The sequence below is a fragment of the Sminthopsis crassicaudata genome, chromosome 2 (genome assembly GCF_048593235.1).
Source record: "Sminthopsis crassicaudata isolate SCR6 chromosome 2, ASM4859323v1, whole genome shotgun sequence".
In the NCBI taxonomy this organism is placed as follows: domain Eukaryota; kingdom Metazoa; phylum Chordata; class Mammalia; order Dasyuromorphia; family Dasyuridae; genus Sminthopsis; species Sminthopsis crassicaudata.
Window position 1 is genome coordinate 531470412 of NC_133618.1, and position 21951 is coordinate 531492362.

The window sequence follows — 21951 nt, forward strand, 5'->3', positions numbered from 1 at the left end:
ATAAGTTAGGGCCTATGACTGTAATAACCTTTTTTTGGTTTGCTTTTTTTTCTTACAGTTTTTCTCTTTGGTTGATTAAATTTTCAGTCTTTTGATTTGATACATTCTTATAGATCACTTTAAATTATTAATAAATTCACATGTAAAGTGTTATTGTTTTGAAATTCTTTTGTAAAGATCATTTGGAGACATAGTTCTATTTTATATAGCAGGCTTTACCAGTAGACCTGAGCAACAATGGTATCAGAAGTCATGGAAATAGTGGTTTTCATGGAGCATCCGCCTTTGATCCTTGTTGTCCTGTTTCTTCTTCACGAGCTGCAATTTTCACCCATCAGGCCAATGCTGGCCCAAGCCAGCCAATTTCAATGGATGGTTATGGATCAAGTGTGGTTGCACAGCCTCAACCCCAGGCTCCTCCACAAGCCTCCCTTTCATCATGTCGACATTATATGCCACCCCCTTGTAAGTATAATTATAATTGTACATATGTACCTAGTCACATTTTAATCATAGTAATATTACTTGTATATTCCATGGGGCTGTTTATCAGCACTTCAATATTTATTTACTATGAATATTCTTGGGTCTAAATTAATTTTTTAAAGAAATCTGACAGCTAGAAAATTTAGATGATTTGGGAAAATGCAAGAAAAATAGAGTGTTATATAAACTATATCAGATTGCTTGTTGTCTTGGGGAAGGGGAGGTAAGGAAGAGATAAGGGAGAAAGAGGAAAAAAAAAGAAACTCAAAATCTTTAAAAATGAATGTTAAATGTTTTAGACTACCTGCCATCTAGGGGAGGTGATAATTTGAAATAGAAGGCTTTGCAAGGATCAATGTTGAAACATTACCCTTGCATATGTATTGTAGTTAAAAAGCTTTAATAAAAGATTTTTTAAAAGAGTATTAAAAATTTTTTACATGTGATTGAAATTTTTTAATTGAAATTTTATAAAACAGGAAAAGGTGTTAGAAGATCACATTTTTAAACTGTCATTTGTGTATCTTTAGAATTATGAAGGTAAATTCATTATCACTGGAGTCTTACAACCTTCTGAGCTAGATGCTACAGCTTTTATTTATTTTTTTATAGTTGATTAAGTTGATACTTAGGAAAATCAGGTAGCTTACTTGCTCATGGTCCTTGTAATATTAAGTTATCTGAGTTAGGAATCTGTTATGGGAGCCACCTGCTTGTGGCTACTGGAGATCTAAGTCTGACCAGCAGAATAGATCCCTTCATATGAGAGGTAGTTACATTCCCTGACTTCTCTCTACTTCGCTCTGTTTTATATCATTCCCAATCCACAAGCAACATCTGCATCAATAAAGGCTGATTTGCAGTTCCTTCCAGTGTGTTATGATTAACAGCTTTGGAGGCTTTCAGAGAATCCAACTGCCCTTTCACGCTTAGGTCGGGTCATCAACAATTCCTGGTTTTTTTTAATGGGAACAAAATTATTTTTCCCTCCAGCAGCATGGTCAGTAAGTTTTATCCAATATTGTGAAACAGCTGTTATCTAGTCTACATGCTGAGGAATGCAAATAGCACTGTCAAAGTCTTTTACTCCTATTCCTCTGGATGGTGGCAGGGCGAGACACTATAGCAGTTATTGAATCTTGTGAGATGTCAGTCTTGGAGGCAAACTTTCTGACAGAGAAGAAGACTGTAGTCAGAACAGGCATTTTTTGTAAGTCATCAGTCTGCTGGCTCAGTCCTTTGATGTGTTGGTCCATTTTAATCACCCTGATTGAAAAGCTCTTACTAGGTCTCTGTTCCCTTTCTTCCCCTTGGGTTCCCAAAGGAACTCTCCTGGGAGGATCCTGTTCATGAACAGCTCTGAAGCACTGCTACTGCTTCTTTATTTCTTAATGTTTTTTATGTTCCTCTTCAGGCACCAGTTCTTATGGGAGCATAGTGGCTGGGGATCTAATTCTGAATAACAGAACAGATCCTTTCATGTTAAGAGGATGATAATGATACAATGAGACTGAGAGGCAGTTGCATTCTCTGACCTCTCTTCTCTTCCCTTTTGCCTCTGATTTATTTCATTCCCAATTCACAAGCAACATCTGAGTCAGTAAATGCTGATTTGCAATTCCTTCAAATGTGTTATGACTCACAGCTGTGGGGGCTTTCTGAAAATCAATTTGCCCCTTCACACTTAGGAGTAGTCCTTAACAGGAATCAAGTTCAAATCTCTCCTAATTCCACATTGAGTATTCTATCCAGTATTCTGTTTCTTAAGTATGAAAATAAGTTTGAAATTTTTAAATTTATCCCATAAATGAAAATATCATTCTTTATCTAAGGCATGTCAGAAAAGAATAGACTTCTTGGTCATTTTTCCTGCTTTGAAATAAAGTATGTATTTTCATTTACTAAAAATGATAGACAAGTATAAAGGTAACTTGTCAAATGTGATTATCTGCCAAGAAACTAGAACTATTTAAAAATCTTTGTTAAAACCTCCTTTAATTGTTAAAGTAGTTTAAAATCTCTACTTCTCTAAAACTTGAGGGATTTTCTTTGTGAACATTATGTTATGTAATAGTTTTTTAAAAAATATTCTTGGTTGATGTTTTAGTACTATTGATGAATTATTTTCCTTGTTACAAAGAATAATTTTCTGTGAATGGGGATGAGGGAAAATTCAGAAATTTAGGTGATTTTAAAATATTTTCAATTAAAAATTTTTAAATATATATTTTAGCCCTCTTAATGTTTCTTTCAGTCATGAAACCTCCTGAATTAGCATATATGTGCTCTTTCCTCCGTAATATACAGTCTTTAAAGTTTTTTATCTAGGTTTTTATTCTTTCATCTTTAAAATCTCGGAAAATCTGTGGGAATAAAAGGGAAAGATGTTCTCTATCATCTATTCACAGGCCCAGGTCTACTCTGCTTGGGGAAAGGAAAGAAAGATAATTAATTTGTTCAAAAGAACTATGTTCTGCCTCTAATCCCAGCCTCTATCTACCATCAAAACAGTTACATTTTTAGTTTAATGGCCAGGAATTTTCCTTCCAAATTTATATCCATCATAAAATGAAAAATCTCAATTAGAGGCCTGTTTTCTGCTCTGAAGGCCTTCCATATTCTCAGTGGGATCATTCTGTTCTTAACTCTTTGCCTTACCTCAGTTTATCTTAGTCCCTCATTATTCTAATGTCCCTTTCTTTCTAGTTAATCAATATTAATTACTCTCTTCTAGAAAACATGCCAGGTTTTTTGTTTTAAAAAAATGTCCTTAATCTTCTGATAAGAATCAATAGCCAAAATTTCTCCTTTCTTTCTTCACTGAAAATAGGCATAATGTTCCTCTGTCTTTCACCAGATTGATTAAATGGAGAATTCTCCCCTTTTCTTCTACCTTTCCCCTCCTAATATCCTAATACACAAAGGATATCACAGCAGATAAAGACCCAAAGCCAGCCAGATCAAGATCACCTCCTAATGTTTTTGTTTTCCTTGACCTTTTTTGAAAGTTCCCAATAGGGAATTTTTGACTTGAATTATTTAGAGCATGCATTCTGCAGAAAGTGTAATGCCACAATTCTCCCAACCACCTCCCAGCTTAAATTATTTCTTCCATATATAGTAAAACCAGCTTTATTGCTTATTGAATCATAAATTATCTCAAAGATGAATTTTACTATTAGAGAACTCTCTTGATTTGTCTTTTCTTCTGTACTTTTAAACTTCCTTTGATAAAAAATAAATGGGAATTGTCTGGGGACATCTGCAAATGACATATCTGATAATACCTTTCTAAGGGTTACATAGAATAGTTGTTCCAGACACTGCTAAATTATATTGGCATATCCCTAAGCAATAGGCCTCATAATTAAAGATGCTACTGGTAATGCTACTAGCTCTCCCAAGTTAAATTATTTCTTCCAGGAACAATAAGTTCAACTTTATCTCCTTCTAGTTTATCAGGTGTTTCATGGATACATTTTAATACCACAGAATTCTGTGGTCTTGTAACCAGAAATTCTACCAGATTGACGTCATTGCTTCCTAAGCTCTCAATTGTCTTATATACATGATCCAGTAGCAGGATTTATTTAGTTTCTCTTGCTATCCATCTCTAGATAGCAATATATCCCAACAGGCTCTTTTAAGAATTGCTTAAATAATGCTAGGTTATTTCCTCATACATAAGTCTTCAGGAACTCCACTAACTGGACTTATATGTATGACAATAGCCATAAATAATAATTACTTGACTAAATGTGAATTTGGTTTGTAGGGAAATAGTAGAAATAGGCAAGGAAAGTGAATTAAACTTCTTGGTGTAGCTAGGATTTCTTTTTTAGCCATTGGGGCTGGGGAATATCAGGGTAGGGGTAAGGAGAAACAAGATCCCAGGGGAATTTATGGAGCCTGAGGAGAAGTAAAAAGGACTAGAACTGGCAGAATTAGAAAATGATTCTTAATTGGTCTGCTTTTTCCCTTTGCCCCTGTTTTATAACTTTCTTCACTTAATAAGGCAAACTGTAACTACAAATACTACAGTATTATTTATAAGCATATAGGGTTCTTTCTTAGACTTCTTTGCATGCTAATCAAAACAATTCTTGTCCAAGATACCCCCTCTTACTCTTGAAGGTGTACATATGTGATTGAGATGTACAGGGCACAGTTTTTGACAAAATATAGCATCCATTCCTATTAAAAAAACATTAGCGAGCATAGGGATGAAAGGTCTTTTTAAGAATAAAAAGGGATAAAAAGAGCTTTTCTTAAAATAATAAGCAATATTACAAGAAGCATTATTTGTAATGGAGAGAAACTGGACACATTCCCAGGAAGAGCAGAGATGACAGAAGGATGCCCATTATCACCACTATTATTCAACATTGTATTAGAATATAAGCTATAAGAAATGAAGGAAAAAATTTACAGATCTATAGGGCACTTATGCTCAAATTGGCTATTCTGCTCTATTAATCTAGCTGTCTCTGATAACCTGGTGCTGCTGAAGAGAGTGGAAGTAGAAAAAAAAATTCATGTAATTATAAAAGCTGGAGGTTAGAAGGATATATATCCATTCCAGGCAGGACAGGAGTATAGAGAATTAGGCAGTGAGTTTAAGGATAGCTAAAAGATGATAGCTTGAGGGGGATGTTAGGGTCAAGTGAGGATTTTTAAAGGGTTAAGTAGATTTGTACATGTTTTCAAAGAAAACAAGCAAGAAAGGAATCAGTAGATGAGATTAAAGATAAGAGAAGGCAGCAATGATTTTTAACCTTGATCAAAATGGATTCTTTGTATACTCCAGTAAAAGAGAAAATGGGGAATAGTGTTAAGAATTTTTGAGATTTAAATTTTTCGCTTAAATTTTTTTCTCTAAAAAGAGAATAGAGAGTTCAGTTAATAGTCCCCCCCCTTTTTTTTTTTCTTTTTCTTTTTCTTTCTTTTTTTTTTTTTTTTTTTTTTTTTTTTTTTTTTTTTTTTTTTAAGTAAAAAAGTATTAGGGTTAGCTTTTCTGAGAATATGGAAGAACCAAGGTAGTAGGAATCAAGCAATCCACGATTTGGTGTTTGGGAAAGAAATTAGCAGTGATGGGAAAGAATTGTAATAGGGAACTGCTTTACTTAGAGGATTAGAGATTTTAAAGGGAAGAAAGTGAGGCTAGACCAAAGAATATTAGTTTTGGACAGTACTGAAGAAGGGAGAAACTGCTTGTCACAGTAAAGAATTATTGTTTGAGGAGTGAAGTTTAGGGGAAAATGGAATCTTAGGAAGTTATGGTCATATAAAGTATTTTCAGAATTCTTGACCTTAGAAATTGAACACGTGTGTGATGAGAAAAATTAGGATGCTCTCTGTGTAACTGAGGTAAAATGGAAGAGTAGTCATTGTAACTGAAGAGACATCATCAATGTGTATATGATGAAATCTATTATCAGGGCAAGAGTTAAGGTAGGGAATTAGCCTAAGTCAGGACTTAAATTTCTTGAGAAGAGATGGAGAATCATCTGGGAGCTAGGAGATAACAACTTTTAGAAGTTTTTATATAGCTAGTACTATGACAAATTACCTATGTAAAAAAATACAGAGCTAAACAAAATAATTCATTTGGAAGAGCAAAAGATCTAAAATGTGTGAAATAATGAGAAAACTGGGAATGAAGAGAAAATTAAGTGTTTCCAGATCTCAAACTGTATTATAAAGCAGGAATTTAAAACCATTGGTACTGGTTAAAAAAATAAGATGAATGAAAGTCAATCCATAGGCATTTATTAAGCATATTAATTGTGTGACACTATTAGCAATAGGAAAAACTGTGAAAATATGGTCCCTGCTCTCAAAGTGTTTACATTCTGATTGAAACTAGATGCTTTGAGGTAATCTCAGAGGGAAGGCATTTGTAGTGGGGGTTTGTGGATAATGACCTTGAAAAGTCTATTGTATACAAACTTTGGATTTATCCTGAACCTTGAAAGAAGCCAGTAAGCAGAGGTGAAAAGGGAAAGCAGTTAAGCCTAACTGAGCTCAAATAACCCAGTGCTTTATAAACTCCAGAACATAAATTACCTAAGAAAGAATTCTCTTAATAATATCTTTTGGGGCAAAATAGAAAGCATTGTGGTTAAAAATTAGGTTTAGTCGAACTTCTTGTACTATATTGCACAGTAAATTCAAAATGGATTGGTGTCCTGAATATTAAAGATTATGCAAAATTCAAATAGACAAGATCCATTCTGTAGTAGTAGAGGAAAATTTAATCAATAAAATGTATATTTAAATATTATAAGAAAATTGAAAGGGTTATTAATAAAGCTACGGTGACTTTGTATTTAATTAATTTTTCACTATAAAATAAGGGTTTTGAGCCTGATGATCTTTAATAATCCTTCCAATTCTAAAAATATAATTCAACTTATTTTTTTTTTTTATCAACCCTTTTAATCTTTCACACACACACACACACACACACATATACTCAACATTCAACACTCATTTACTTTTGAGTGTCTACTATGATTGTGAGTACCTAGAGGTCAGTTTGGTGACTCAATGAATAGAAAACTAACTTTAGAATTAGGAAAATCTTAAGTTTAAATCTGGCCTCAGACACATACTGGCTTTGTGGCCTTGGGAAAATCACTTAAATGATATTTGCCTCAATTTAAGCGTCTGAGGTTAGATTTTGAACTCATGTTCTCCTGACTTTAGGGCTTGGGGCTCTATTCACTGAGCACTTTGCTGCCCCTAGTCACTTAATTTTTCTTATCTAGCATATTGATTGGCCAATTGTGGTCACAGTATTTAGTGAAGAGAATGAGAAACCAGGATTTAAGAACGTGGAATTTTGTTCTAGTTGTCTTCATTAGTGATTACCCTGTGCCCCTCTCTATCCCATTTGATATTCAGGGTTTAACTATAAAGCTGTCCAACTACTTTCATGTGTAACTTATTAAATCAGAGGAGAAATGCTTATAGCAGAAATGCATTTGAGAATGTTTTACTTTTTATCAGAATTACTTTAAAGCTTGTCCAGTCATACATAATATCCACTGTGGCATGTGAAAGAATATATCTGATGTTGAAATAAAAATGAAACATAAAAGTAAATAGATCACTATCAAATCTTCAGACATACAAAAAGACCACTATTATTCAAGTGACATTGCCATTATTTAAAGTGCTTTAAAATTCTATCTACTTATAAAGGCTCAATTTTATAAATGGAAGATTTGATAACTCATCTAATTCAACTACCCTATTTTCTAGATAAGAGAACCCAAATCACAAATAACTTGTACAATGACTTACAATTACATAATGATAAAATTGAGCAAGTAATACTTGACATACCATCCAATTTAGAGAAGGGTGTGGCCAAAATATATTGTAAGCATTCTGTCCCATCTCATTCTATCAGTGTATAGATTGTAAGCCTTCTGTCCATGGAGAGCAATCGTTTATCTGTACCTTATGTGTTAGGAAATTGATCAATCAACTGATTGATTTCTTACTTGCCTTTGGCTACACAGCTCTTCAGAAGCAGGACTTGAACAACAATTTTCCTGACTTTGTGGTGCTACTTTAATTAAATTTTGTTAATGACAACTAATAATGTTTTGTATCTATATGTAAATGCTCTTTAAATTATATTTTTCAGATCCTTCTTTAACCAGACCACTTCATCATCAAGCTTCTGCATGTCCCCACTCTCACGGGAACCCTCCTTCTCAGACTCAACCCCCAACTCAAGTGGATTATGTTATTCCTCATCCTGTACATCCTTTCCATACACAGATGACTTCACATGCTGCATCTCATCCTGTGCCTCCTCCACCCCCAACTCACCATTTAAGCAGTACAGCTGCTCCAATTCCTCAGCATCTCCCCCCTACACACCAGCCAATTTCACATCATATCCCTGCTACAGCACCTTCAGCACAGAGATTACATCCTCATGATGTGATCCAGAGGATGGAGGTCCAAAGGAGACGAATGATGCAACATCCAACGTAAGCTCTATCTAAATTAAAAAAAAAAAAAAAAAAAAAATCACTTTTTTTTTCTTTTTATCTTAAGTCTTCAAAATCATAAAAATTCTAACACACAATGTAGCTAATTATTAAAAACAAATTTCCATTAATAATTTCATAATGATTAATCATTTATCACTACTGTCATATTGATAACTTTTATGTGAAAAATGTATGTCATGTAATAATCTTATCTGAGTAATTTATTAAAAAGCAAATTCCAAGCTACATTTCAAGGTTAGCATATGAATGAATGGAAGAAGGAGAGAAAGGAAAAGAAAAGAATTTACTCTGCAAAAGCATTTACTGTGTCTTGTGTGGGAATACAAATGGAAAAGCAGAATAAAGGTACTTTTATTCTAATAGAGGCAGCACAAATAAGAGATGGGTTTAGTCTCAGGGAATATGAGAAGACCTGAGGATCCATTCTTAGGATCAGTAAGGAATGCAGTGGCTAGACAGTAGGACTCAATGATAGGCAGATGTAAGACCTGAGATCTGGATGACATAATTGACTTCAGCAGTGGAGATAATGCTGATGTATAAAAACGTGTATAATTTCTTAAAACACCTCCTGCCCCCCCCCCAAACACACATAGACATAGAGCATTTATTACATATTCAGAATGATTTTTTTTTTTTTTGGAGGCTGGGGTTAAGTGACTTGCCCAGGGTCACACAGCTAGGAAGTGTTAAGTGTCTGAGACCAGATTTGAACTCGGGTCCTCCTGAATTCAAGGCTGGTGCTTTATCCACTGCACCACCTAGCTGCCCCTATTCAGAATGACTTAAAGTAGCACAGCTTCAATTAAAAAAAAATGTTTAGCACAATACAACTACTGAATAAGAAAGTGCAACAAAATAGTTGGCTTTTTACAAAATTGAAACTAAAGGTTCTACTTAATCCTTAATTGATTAGAAATTAAAATTGTCACATATTTCATTTCTCTACTATGAACAATGAAGAGTATTCCTGAAATAATCATTTACTGTACTGTGTTACTATTAGGAGTCATTTTAGTCACTTGGTGCCAAAATACATCTTTTAAATGTAGTTGGTTATAAAATCATCAAAATAATCATAGAGATTCATCTTGGAGGATTGTATCTAATTAATATAGTTAATAATTATTATCAATAATAATATAATTGATCTAATTAATATAATAAAGACAAACTAACAAAAATCTATAAGGGTGCAAAAGTAGAATGTTGTGGACATTTGTATCCATTTATGAATTACGCCTATAGAAAAGTCATGAGATCATATCTTTAGAGTTGAAAAGAATCTTGAAAGGTATCTGGTGTCTTGTTGATGAAGCTGAGGTCTAGGGGACAGAAGTGGTTTGCCCAGGGTTACATAGGTAACAAACATTAGTGTTAGGATAAGAACCTTGTGCTTTTGGTTCTAGACTTTCTGCTCTTTCCATTGAACTCTTTCCTGAGATGCTGATGTTTCCTCAGTATAGTGAGGAACATTAAAAGAAAATGGGAGTAGAAATGGTATAAACATTTTAAGGAGGTGATGTATTTTTTTTAAGTTGAATGGCAAATTTTAAAAATTATGAACATAAGTTTTCGTTTTTAAATTTGATTTTTGTGTTGTTTTGTTTTTTCATTTTCCCTCAACTACTCCCATCTTGAACTCTCTTTTTTATTTCTTTAATCTTATTCTCTCCATATATATAGTTTCTTGTTTGTATTACTTCTGTTTTCAAATTTAATCTCCCTAGTCTCTTGTCCTTCAGTTTATTATCTTTAAAACATTCAGTATATATGTGCTTTTACCATGGTGGTGATGTGAACTGATCTAACCATTCTGGAAAGCAATTTGGAATTATGTGCAAAGGGCTATCAAACTGTGCCTATGCTTTGATCCAGCAATAGCAGTGCTAGATCTGTATTTGAAAGACATCAAAAAAGGGAAGAAAGAACCTTTTGTTTTATTTTTTCTTAAATTTATTTAATATTTTCCCCCGGTTACATTTAAAACAATTTTAAAAATTAAACATTTTGAGATGTTTTTAGATAAGATCCCTTATCCCCATGCACAATTAAGAAACCATAGGTAAAATTACATAATACATTTCCATAAAAGTCAAGTTGTGAAAGAAAACATAGATCTCCCACCCTAATGAAAATAAAAACCCTCAAGAGAAATTAAGTTAAAAAGAAAGAGTAGTAGAGAATACTTCAATCTATATTCAGACACAATCAGTTTCTTCTCTGGGTATGGATAAGATTTTTCATTATAAGTCTTATAGAGTTGTAGATGATTGTACTACTGAGAATAAGAAAAGGACCTATTTGTATAAAAATTTTTTAATAATTCTTTTTTGTGGGGAAGGGATTTTTTGGTAGTTTTTTTTTATTTTTCCAAATATATGAAAGAAAATTTTCAACATTCCCTTTTGCAAAATCTTGTGTTCCAAATTCTTCTCCCTGCTCCCTTCCCTAAACAGCAAACAGTTCTGTAATTCTATATAGGTTAAACATGTGCAATTTTAAAAGATATATTTCTGTATTTGTCATGCTATGCAAGAAAAATCAATGAAAATGAGGGGGAAAAAACCACACAAGAATCAGGATAGCGGGGGTGGGGGGAAGGGGAGAGGAGAGCGGATCCCAAACAAACAGCAAATAAAGGTTAAAATTCTATGCTCTGATTCACCTTCAGTCTTCAATAGTTCTTTCTCTGGATGCCGGTGGCTCTTTCCATCACAAGTCTATAGGAATTGCCTTGAATCATCACATTGTTGAAAAGAGTCAAGTCCATCACAGTTGATCAATGGATAATCTTATTATATCTGTGAACGATATTTTCTTGGTTGTGTTCACTTCACTTAGCTAGTATCAGTTCATGGAAATATTTCCAGGCTTTTCTGAAATCAGCCTAGCATCTCTTTTTGTGGTGGCAAAGAATTGGAAGTAAAAGGAATGCCCTTCCATTGGGATTGGCTAAACAAGATGTAGTATAAATTGTGATGGAACATTATTGTGCTGCTATTAGGAATGACAAGCAGGATGATTTCTGGAAAACCTGGAAAACTTAAATGAAATGAACTGAAGCATAGTGAAGTGAACAGAATCAGAAAAATATTATACATAATAACTGTGTACAACTTAGATATTCTTCACGATATGGTGATCCAAGACCATCCCAAAGGTCTAATGATGATATCTGCCTCCAGAGAAACAACTGATATTGATTGAATACAGACTGAAGCATGCTATTTTTCTCTTTCACTTTTTTCTTCTTGTATAAAATTAGTGTTAGGGAAATGTTTTACATAATTGTAAATACACACATATATTCATTGTTTTAAAAATAGGAAAAGATCTTCAGAAATATCATGTACAGACATAAATACACAGACATATATACAATTTATATATATATGCATGTATGTGTGTGTGTGTGTAGTATGTTGAATGCAGCAGCAGTTAGTCAAATTTATACTGAAACTGTTTTTGTTTTTGGAAATATTTTGAAAGGAGTATTATAAAGGAAGAATAAGTAAGTAAAAATATTGTTGTACTTTTTAGATACATAATTATTTACTTAAGAAGTATTAAAAGTATAGTGATTTTTCTGTATAAGAACATAGGGTACAGGTGTATTACACTTGATATACTGTTGGGTTCAAATTCCACCTTTATGCTTTAACTACCTTTTGGTCTTGGGTCTTGGACATATCACTTAAAGGGCTTTAAACCTCAGTTCTTTCACCTCAAAAAAATATATTAGAATAGATGACCCATCTTTTAGTTTCTTTTTATCTCTGTAAAACTATGATGCAATCAACCAGGAGATTTAACTGTCTAAATAACTTGAAGATGATTTCAGAATTAGGCTTTCTTTCTTTCTTTCTTTCTTTTTTTTTTTTTTTTTTTTTTTGTTAAGAATAATTTGGGAAGTATTGAATTATTTCTAATTGTCTTTCTTTGTTTTCAGGAGGGCACATGAGCGCCCTCCACCCCATCCACATCGGATGCACCCAAACTATGGTCATGGGCATCATATCCATGTGCCTCAGACAATGTCTTCCCATCCCCGACAAGCTCCAGAGAGGTCTGCTTGGTAAGTTGTTTGTCTTCTATGAGGATTGTTATCTCAGTGGTAGACCTGTGATTTCCCTCCAAGTTTGTATATCTATGCCCCAAATTATCTTATGAAAATTGTTTGTGTACTCTTATCTTCTCCAAGCAAATATAAGATTATTTCTAGTTAAATTTCTCTTCAATTCTCTAAGATAACTTTGAGGTTCCTAATCCATACTGTTTTTTTTATTTTTTTTTTAATTGGTGAAATCATTCAAAACCTAAATGAGAGTGAACAAATGTAACTAGGCATACCATTTAGGCAAGTTTGCAAAGCCCTAATTTATACTTTTTAATTCCTCAAAAGATGTGTACATTGTACATTTAAGTAGAAACAGCACTGCTATTGAAGAACTGCATATCTTTTGGAGTTAATTGTGAGGATCAGATGTGAAAAAGTAGGTAAAGCTCTTTGCATACCTAAATCACCATTTAAATGATAGATATTCTTTCACAGGACTTCTCCTGTGTTTATCCAAATGAATTGCACACTTTGAATTTGGGGATTTTACCTTTTGAAAGTTGCATGTAATAGAGAGGCCCTGTGATTTAGAAGAAAGAGCAGTGTTCTGACTTTTGACCTTTAATGTGTGACAGTCAGGAAGGCACTACTTTTGTGATCCTGGCAAGCCATTTAACTATTCTCAAAATTGAAGTTTTTCCTTCTCTAAAATGTGAATAATATAGCATGTACTACATAGAGTTGTTATGATAATTAAATGTAACCATTTGTAAAGCATTTTGTAGACTTTAAGGTGCTAAATAAATGCTGCTATATTTTTCTGTAAAATGAGAATTCAATACCTTAAACATTTTTTAAAGTGCTCTTTTTTATAAGGCCTATGATGATAATCATTTCACTATCTTTATCACAGTATTGTAAAGATCACAAAAATTGTTGTAAATTTGGTTTTAAATTAAAATTTTGTTTTTAATACTTTGATGAGTCCTTGAATATAGCCTGTCATAATAATGTTCTGTATATCTTATTACAACCCATTTTGTTAAGTGCAAAGACCTATATGATGTGTTTGCCCAGCCTGATTTAAATAGCGGAGCAATCAGACTGTTTAATGAATAGGTTTTGGATTGGCCATTATGTTTTCTATCATGGTGTGTGTGCTACAAGTTGAGTGAGATATAGAATCAGGAAGATGGAAAACTTTAAGTCTTTAATAGAATCAAAGACTTGCTTTTATTTTAGAGTATAGCATACACTAAATGCTTTTTTAAAATAAAGTAATACTATCTATGTATATTGGAGCAATAGAACTATATAGTTTTTTAGGCCTGGGATATAGTTCATACTTTTACTTTATAAGAGAAAAATGAAGATCCAAAGGAGTTAAATAACTCTGTTCATGTTTAAAAAACAAAAAACAACAAACTAAACTAAAAACTAAAAGTCCTTTAAATTCAAATGTAATAAAATAATTTTCATGTCCCCTTATATGTATGTCTATGTGTATATTTTTTTTTTTGTGAGGCAATTGGGGTTAGGTGACTTTCCCAGGTCACACAGCCAGGAATGTTAAGTGTCTGAGGCCAGATTTGAACTCGTGTCCTCCTGACTCCAGAGCTGGACCTCTATCTACTGTACCATCTATCTGCTCTTAGATCATATTTTTTAAGATGGAATCTGATTTTTTTTCTTTTTGCTCCTTTTACACATATCTTGATATCATTATTCAAATACTAATACCTAGAAAAACAGTGTAGCCTAATGGATAGAATATTTGTATTCTGGAAAACCTTGCATATATGGAGATTTGGCTTGGGGGATGTCACTGTTTTAACCTTTTAGTCCCACTGGCATCTCTGACACTAAGTTACAAAAGAAATGTTGATCTACATTGGTGGTATTTCAAAAGTAGAAGTTCTCTGAACAGTTGAAGTCATAGGTATAGATCAAAAATAAAATAGAACTAAAAATTATAACAGCATTATTTTGAGATAAATTTAATCTTTTGAACTATTAGAATTCTTTGGTAATACTTTGAACTAAATATGTTGAAAGCAAAAAAATTAGTTTTGGAAAGGTACAAAGAAATGTTCTCCTCTTTGATTGATAATAGAGATGAACAGCACCTAAATGATTTTGCTTTTTGACAGGGAATTGGGAATTGAAGCTGGAGTGACTGCAGGGACATATCCTCCAGGTGCATTGCATCCTCACTTGGCTCATTATCATGCACCTCCTCGACTTCATCATTTACAACTAGGGGCTCTTCCATTAATGGTAAGATAATTTGTAAATGTTTTGTTATTACAATAATTTTGTAATGGAGCAGCTAGATGGTGTAATGGATAGAGTATCAGCCCTAAAGTCAGGAGGACAAATTTGTCCTCAGTTCAAATTTGGCCTCAGACACTTAACAACACTTGCTAGCTATGTGACCCTGGCAGATCACTTAACCCCAATTGCCTCAGGGGGGAAAAAGAATAATGTTCTTAAAATGTTCTTTTGGATGTTAAGTAATTCCTTGAAATACATGCAATATTGAAGGTTTTTTTTCCAGAGAATTTATAAAAATAGCTTTAATCGTTATATAAATGTTGAATAGAAATGTTTAGTAAAAAGTTTATTTGCTACAATTTATTTCTTTATATATTATACATTCCTTTATATATTCTTATAAAATTTGATGTTTTGGGTTATTAGATGAAATTATAATAAATATATTTTCCTTCATATATGAAATTGTTACTACTTCTGACTTAGTATTAATAGGCATGAGCTTCAAAATATAAGCTTGATAGCAAGGGATTGTATTTTCACCTTTGTTTCTACAGTGCTTAGTTAGTATAATACTTACTACATAGCTTTTTTTTTTTTTTTTTTTTTTTTTTAGTATATATATTTCATATTACTTAGTTTTAAATTAATCAAATATTCATTTGATTTGGGGTGATAATGAAACATTAATTTTCTCATCTAGAATCTATCTTTTCTGTTTAAAAAAATTTTAGTTTCACTTGTTACTTTATTGAGCTAATACTAGATTTTAAATGGTAATAAGATGGTCATCTGTTCCTATTGGACAAGAGATTGGTGCTCAGGTACACAAATATTTGGGATTTTTCATGTAGTTGTCACCCCTACTATGCTGGCTTGGTCACCATGAAGCAAGAAGAATTCTGCAGTTCACAGCTGGGGCCTTATATACAGAACTTTGATATGGTTTTATCAAATTGATTATTGCCAATTGGAATAGAATAAGGATCCAAATAAATCATCACTCACATTCCTCGGCTTCTATCCATAGAAAGGTGCTAGTCTTTCTTTAAATTGTTACAATCTAAATGCATGAACAGCAGTCCTCCATGAGCATCACAAAACCAGAAAGGGGCAGTCTCTTTACTGAGGTGCAAAGGTGACATTAGAGAAGAGGAAACAGGGCACAATTGATTATGACATACTAATTATGTTCCATTTGATTAAACATTAACTCATAATACAATGAATATCTCAGGTTACTCTTTAACTATGAAGGAGAGGTACCGCCTAATAAAACATGCCTTATAAGTTTTGAAAATTGAGGGACCACATAGCATTTAATCAACTACAGTAATGCAACACATTTTCTGCTTCCATATGAGTTCTGAAAATCTTGAGTTGATAAAAAATTAGCTAAGGTTTCTTTTAAGCTGTCCTTATCTTGAGGTTCCTTGGGACTTTATTTGGGCAAGGTCATAAAATCTTATCAGATGGTGCGTATGTGAGAGTCCAGAATGTGATTATTCTTAATTTATAAATGAAATATCGTTCATGTACTTACTGTATTATTGCTATAATAATAACTTAACCCAAACTGTAATTGATGTAATTGTACTATGTGAGATAAAATTTTATGGGATAGTATTATAATTATTTTGCTTTTAGATATCATTGTCTGAGTTGTCCTGGAACCAATAAATGCCATATGCTATCCAGAGTGGGGTGTGTGGCCTGAGAACTACTACAGATGGAAGTGTTTCCCTGGAGAAACTTAAGGAAATTATTTTACATAGGTGAAGGTCAGATCCTCTTGACTCAGTTATCCCATGGTCTTTTTTCCTTTTTTGAAGAAGAAATTTCCCCACCTGTTTAATTCTGAGACTGGCTATGCTACCTTGTGAATAATGTCGAACTTTGCTGTGTGACTGTTAACTTTGAATCTTACCTGGAATCAAACAGAGCTAAATGTGTCACATCAATCTTTTCTCTTGAAGGGACAGTCTTGCTACTGCCATAACCAGGTCTGTCCTTTTTCCTTTCATAGCAAATTTGTATATAATTGGGAATAGATAGGTAGGAAGAGAGAGATAGATTTAGATGTATCCTCAGAAAAGTCAGATAAAATGAAGATATAAAGTTTTTAGATTTAAAAGAATAATAAACTTTGAGAAAATAATAGGATTAAAATGTTAGACATCTAAGTATATATTATATTTATTTCCAAATGTTTCTCACAGGAATTATAGATTTGAGTATGTTTTAGTAATAAATTCCCAAAATTAGATTGTTTTTTCACACATAAAATTTCATTAATAATGATAATTTTCAATCATTTTTTTGTTTTGAAGTGTTTTTGTGATGAGATAAGAGGGTTCATTTTCTAAGGTAGATCCCCTTTCCCAATTCTGTGGATACCTTTGTCTATATCAAGTACGGAATTTGGATAAAAATAGAAAGAGCAAGTAGTATGTAAAAAATTGGAATTCTTTGACATTTCAGGTAAATTATAGGGTTCCTAATTTATTTTTTATAACAGGGTTAGAGCCATATGGATGCGTTAGTTTTCACCACATGAACCAGTTACTAGAAAAACCTGTTTGGGAGGTTGTACTAAATTTTGTATTGAGTCTTGTTACTGGCAAATTTAGCTGAATTAACCTAGGAATTTTTGCATGTGACTTGGAACCAAAGAAGCAGATCTTCTGGGAGGAGCTCTCTTGAGAGTTTTCCTGAGAAGGGGCCTGTTCCAGAATATCCAAGGGAAATGTTTCCAGGGACCAGATGACTATATGGGACATCTGAGACTCAATATAAAATATGCTGATTAAATGAACATTGGGTGTGGGTTACTGGATTATGAGGAGACTTGATGTTATTTAATGTTGATGATTGTTATTGTATTACTTCATTTTTTGTTTTGTTTTTATGGTGTTTTTTAATTGTGTTTTCTCCATGACAATGATGATAATATAAATTCCCCTCTTGATTTAGTATACGTTAAGTGTATGTAAGTTATTTAATATGTAACCTGACTTAGTCTACCAGTAGATCCTATTTAACAAGGTTTATTTCCTTAAGGGATATAACATTGAAAGAAACATGGAATTATGATTTTTAATACTCATAACTATAGTACACTTGTTTCCTGTTGCAAGTTTGTCCTCTAGTTTATAGCCACTAATGCTTACTCAAATTGATTTGGCCTGAGCTATGATGCAGGTGAAGAAAGAAGAACAATATAGCAAGACTCATCTTTCTGAATTCACATCTGGCCTCTGACCTCAAGACCCTTTTTAACTTTGTAATTCTGGGCAAGTCAATTAATCCCATTGCCTCCTTTGCTTATTTGTAAAATGAGATGGAGAAGGAACTAGCATATCACTGCAGTATTTTTCCAAGAAAATCCCAAAATGGGTCACAAAGAGTTAAACATGACTGAAAAATAACAGTAGTGTTGTAAAACACACACACACACACACAAATTGTAAGTCTGTCAGCCACCCCAACCCCCCCAATAAATAAATAAATAAATTGTGAGTTCCTTTTAAAAAAAAAAAGTGGTGTTGTACCATGATTTTAGTTAATCCCAAAGGAGAAGTGTTATGCAAAGTCAGGCCACTGGGCAAAATATAATATGAGTGACCCCAGTAGATTAACCTTGTACAACCTTTGAGTAGTGTTCTCAGCCAAACTACAGGACAGAACAAGGTCCCTTTGAGGGACTACTCATATCCCCTGAGAATAAATTTCATCTCCTAATGATGCAAAATGAGGATGAACTGAGATGACACTTACCCCACTTCATCATTAAAACATCTTCCAATCAAGATTGTCTTAATCTTATATGTAAATATTTATATCTATAAAAGCAGGCTAGAGCTTGGATTTGGCAGCCAGCCTTGATAGGAGCACCGATATACAATTTTTTTCCCCCCATCATGAAAAGCAAGCCAAAGAAATGTTCTTATGTCTTTATTTAACTAGGTTCCAGACATGGCAGGCTATCCTCACATCCGATATATTTCATCAGGACTGGATGGAACATCATTTAGAGGCCCTTTCAGGGGCAATTTTGAGGTTTGTAATAAAATAAGTGTGGTTGTTGGCCAAAATGTATTTAATAAAGGGCAAAGTATATAACTTATTAGTTTCAGCATCTGTTGTCTATACCTCATTGCATTTCAATGCAAAAGGAAAGAATATATGCAAACAATGCTAATTTTCAAGATAATTTTTTAGCATTTGTTGTGTATGAATTTGTAGTTGCTATATATATTTTTGGGAAGGAGAGAAAACTAATAATTCATATAATTTGAGAGACAGGAACATAGAGATATCCAGTACCTTCATTCTACTGGTGAAAAAACTTAAGACCTATGATTGCACAGCTTAAGTTAGGGTAGGGGAAAGGCAAGAGCTATGCCAGGGGTTTCCTTATTCTAAATCTTTCCATCTCAACATGTTTTTCTTGTTTAAAAGAGAAGTAAAGCATTCAGCAGAAACTGAATAAAGCTACTTGTTCAATAAAGTAGTCCATTGTTTCCCAAATTTTTCAAATACAAAGACTGCATCTATATTAATTAACGCTGATATTTACTGAATACAAGTCAAGAGAAATTGGTTTCATTTATGTTAAACTAAGTTAAACTGCATATTGACAATTTTTGATTCACATATTGTTAGGATTACTAGGTGAGAACTCAAGTTGTCTTGACAGTGACAAGGTGAGAATTCAGGTTGTCTGGACGATTACAAGGTGAGAACATCTCTTAGTATTTCTTTAAAACTTTAGAGAAGTTGGAGACATTTGCTGACTGATCAGGGATTCACATTCCCGTTAACTCTTGTCCAGAAAAGTGACTTCCCTTCCTGCAGAGAGCCACATCAAGCCTGATGTAGAGCAGAGACTTCTTTCTCTGGAGTGCTGTCCTCTTTTATCCTCCCAGAGAATGGGTGTGGGATAATGCAAGGGCTTCTGGGAAGAAGTACTTCAACCAATGAGCTTGCTCCTCCTAGAATTCCTAAGGTGTAAACTCCCTTTAAAGGCCCAAACCAAAGGTCTGAGCCAGAGAACAGTCAAGTCAACCTGAGTTCTCACCTTGTAATTAATTGTCCAGACAACCTGAATTCTCACCTTGTCACTGTCAAGACAACCTGAGTTCTCACCTAGTAATCCTAACAGCATATGGATTTGTGAACCATTGTAATATAATGAACAAAACCACATAAATATCAAAAAAAATTATCTAGTTTGTTTCACAGAGTTCAAATCCAAAAACAATTGTTTCAGATCTAAAAGTTCTTTGTCATTTAATATTCAGGGGGAAAAGATATTAGGATTTTCTTAAATTTTTGTTTTCTTGTCATGTATGAAAATGCTAATTTCATGCTTTTTAATTGTAATAAAACATCATATCCGACCTTTTCTGTGTGCCAATTTTTTGTATATTGTTACATTAGAGAAATTGGGATATGACTAAGTAAAATCATTGCTAGTACTTTTTTTTTCCCCTTCTGAAATCACTTTGTGATTCATGAGGATTTTGATATTTATACCTTGTTTTTAGGAACTGATTCATTTGGAAGAGCGATTAGGAAATGTCAATCGTGGAGCTTCCCAAGGAACAATTGAAAGATGTACATATCCACACAAATATAAAAAGGTAAGAATTTCTTTTAATTGCCTTGATGGGGAATTTATTTGAAAGTCTCTTAACTTTGCTACCTTCTTCATGATTTGAGCTGCCACCTGGTTCTTGCTTTAAGTGTAATTAAAATTAGAATTAGTTTCAAGGTAATTGCTTTCCTAAGATAAATTTTGGTCCTTTGGTCAAATGATATACTTCTGTAACATTTGCTCAAGAATTACTTAGGGTCATACTAATTTGAAACTTTGAAAATCTTGTTTGTAAATTATAAGACCTCAACCTATGTGGATTTCACAAGTACCACTTCTAAGCAACATGTATGGCACCTTTGGTATTTGTAAAGATTAGGAATTTAGCAATTCTCAAATTCTCTGCAATTACATAGAACTCATTTAATTTCTTATAGTCCCAGGGCCTGTTTAATTTTTTTGTTTTTTTGAGCATGGAGTAGATGGGACTAGATAAATTAAAAATGATCATCAGGACCCCACAAGAACCTCCTAAAGATGAATCTTGCTATAAAAGAGTAACAAAGTAGACATAAGACGATAGTGGCCCTAATTTTTTTAAATTTTGAATTTTAAGGTCTTTAATAAGAAATCACTTATTATTTTTGGCACCTCCTACAACTTATAACTATTCTTCTTGTTTCCGTCATCCATTGATGTTGGCAACATCAATAAATTTGCACAGTATTTTAAAATAAGTATTAGTTTTCAAAATGGACATGGTCTGATAAGTTTTTTTCCATTATTTTGTGACTTTTTAAAATCAAGAGATTTATATATCTATTTTACATTTGTATCTTTTAAATTTATATACTACCTTTAAGATAAAGGCCTTTATAACACCAAATCATTGATAATATTTTTAACCTGTTAAATCCTGAAGCCAAAAATAGTATGTGTGCTAGGACTTACCAACTACACCTGTTTATTAGCCAACAATAGCTGTTTGTTTAAAAAAAGAAAATCTTGTTTGATACTGTTCAATATCATTGTTTTGTTTATGTTGTGATGTTGATTAAAAAAAAAACACAACAAATTTTACTCAGTTGTTCAATACTGTCATCTCTACTAATAAGGTAACAACTGATTGGTTCTCACAGAGGAAACTGCACTGCAAACAAGATGGGGAAGAGGGAACTGAGGAAGACACAGAGGAAAAATGTACCATTTGTTTGTCTATTTTAGAGGAAGGTGAAGATGTGAGGTAATTAAATGTTAATCAGATTATTTTAATTGCCAGAATTTATAGAAGAATTAGAAACCAAATATTAAGCCTGATTTACTTTTTTTTCTTTTTTAACCCATTTTTCCAACCTAGCTTTTTGGTGGGGTGTGATAGAGGAGGGAGAGAGTATTATCGACTTCTGTAGATAATAGGATTAATGTTTTGTACTAGTTGTTAAGAAATCCAAGTTCTGCCTTCAGATCTGCTGTTCATGCATTGGCTTTTGACTTTGTGT

At 33.1% G+C, this 21951-nt stretch overlaps 1 protein-coding gene across 10 annotated transcripts in view; it reads left to right on the forward strand.

Annotated features, from left to right (window-relative positions):
- RNF111 (ring finger protein 111) overlaps window positions 1–21951 on the forward strand; it is a 131304-nt gene that overhangs the window by 105767 nt on the left and 3586 nt on the right. For 6 of the 10 annotated variants that reach the window (XM_074294644.1, XM_074294640.1, XM_074294643.1 and 3 more), the window contains 7 exons: window positions 210–465; window positions 8144–8495; window positions 12472–12597; window positions 14730–14856; window positions 18820–18912; window positions 20403–20498; window positions 21568–21695. In XM_074294644.1, the coding sequence (XP_074150745.1) occupies window positions 210–465; window positions 8144–8495; window positions 12472–12597; window positions 14730–14856; window positions 18820–18912; window positions 20403–20498; window positions 21568–21695 (1178 nt within the window). The remainder of the gene's footprint in view (window positions 1–209; window positions 466–8143; window positions 8496–12471; window positions 12598–14729; window positions 14857–18819; window positions 18913–20402; window positions 20499–21567; window positions 21696–21951) is intronic. The other 4 variants (XM_074294647.1, XM_074294649.1, XM_074294645.1 and 1 more) reach the window with 3 other exon arrangements.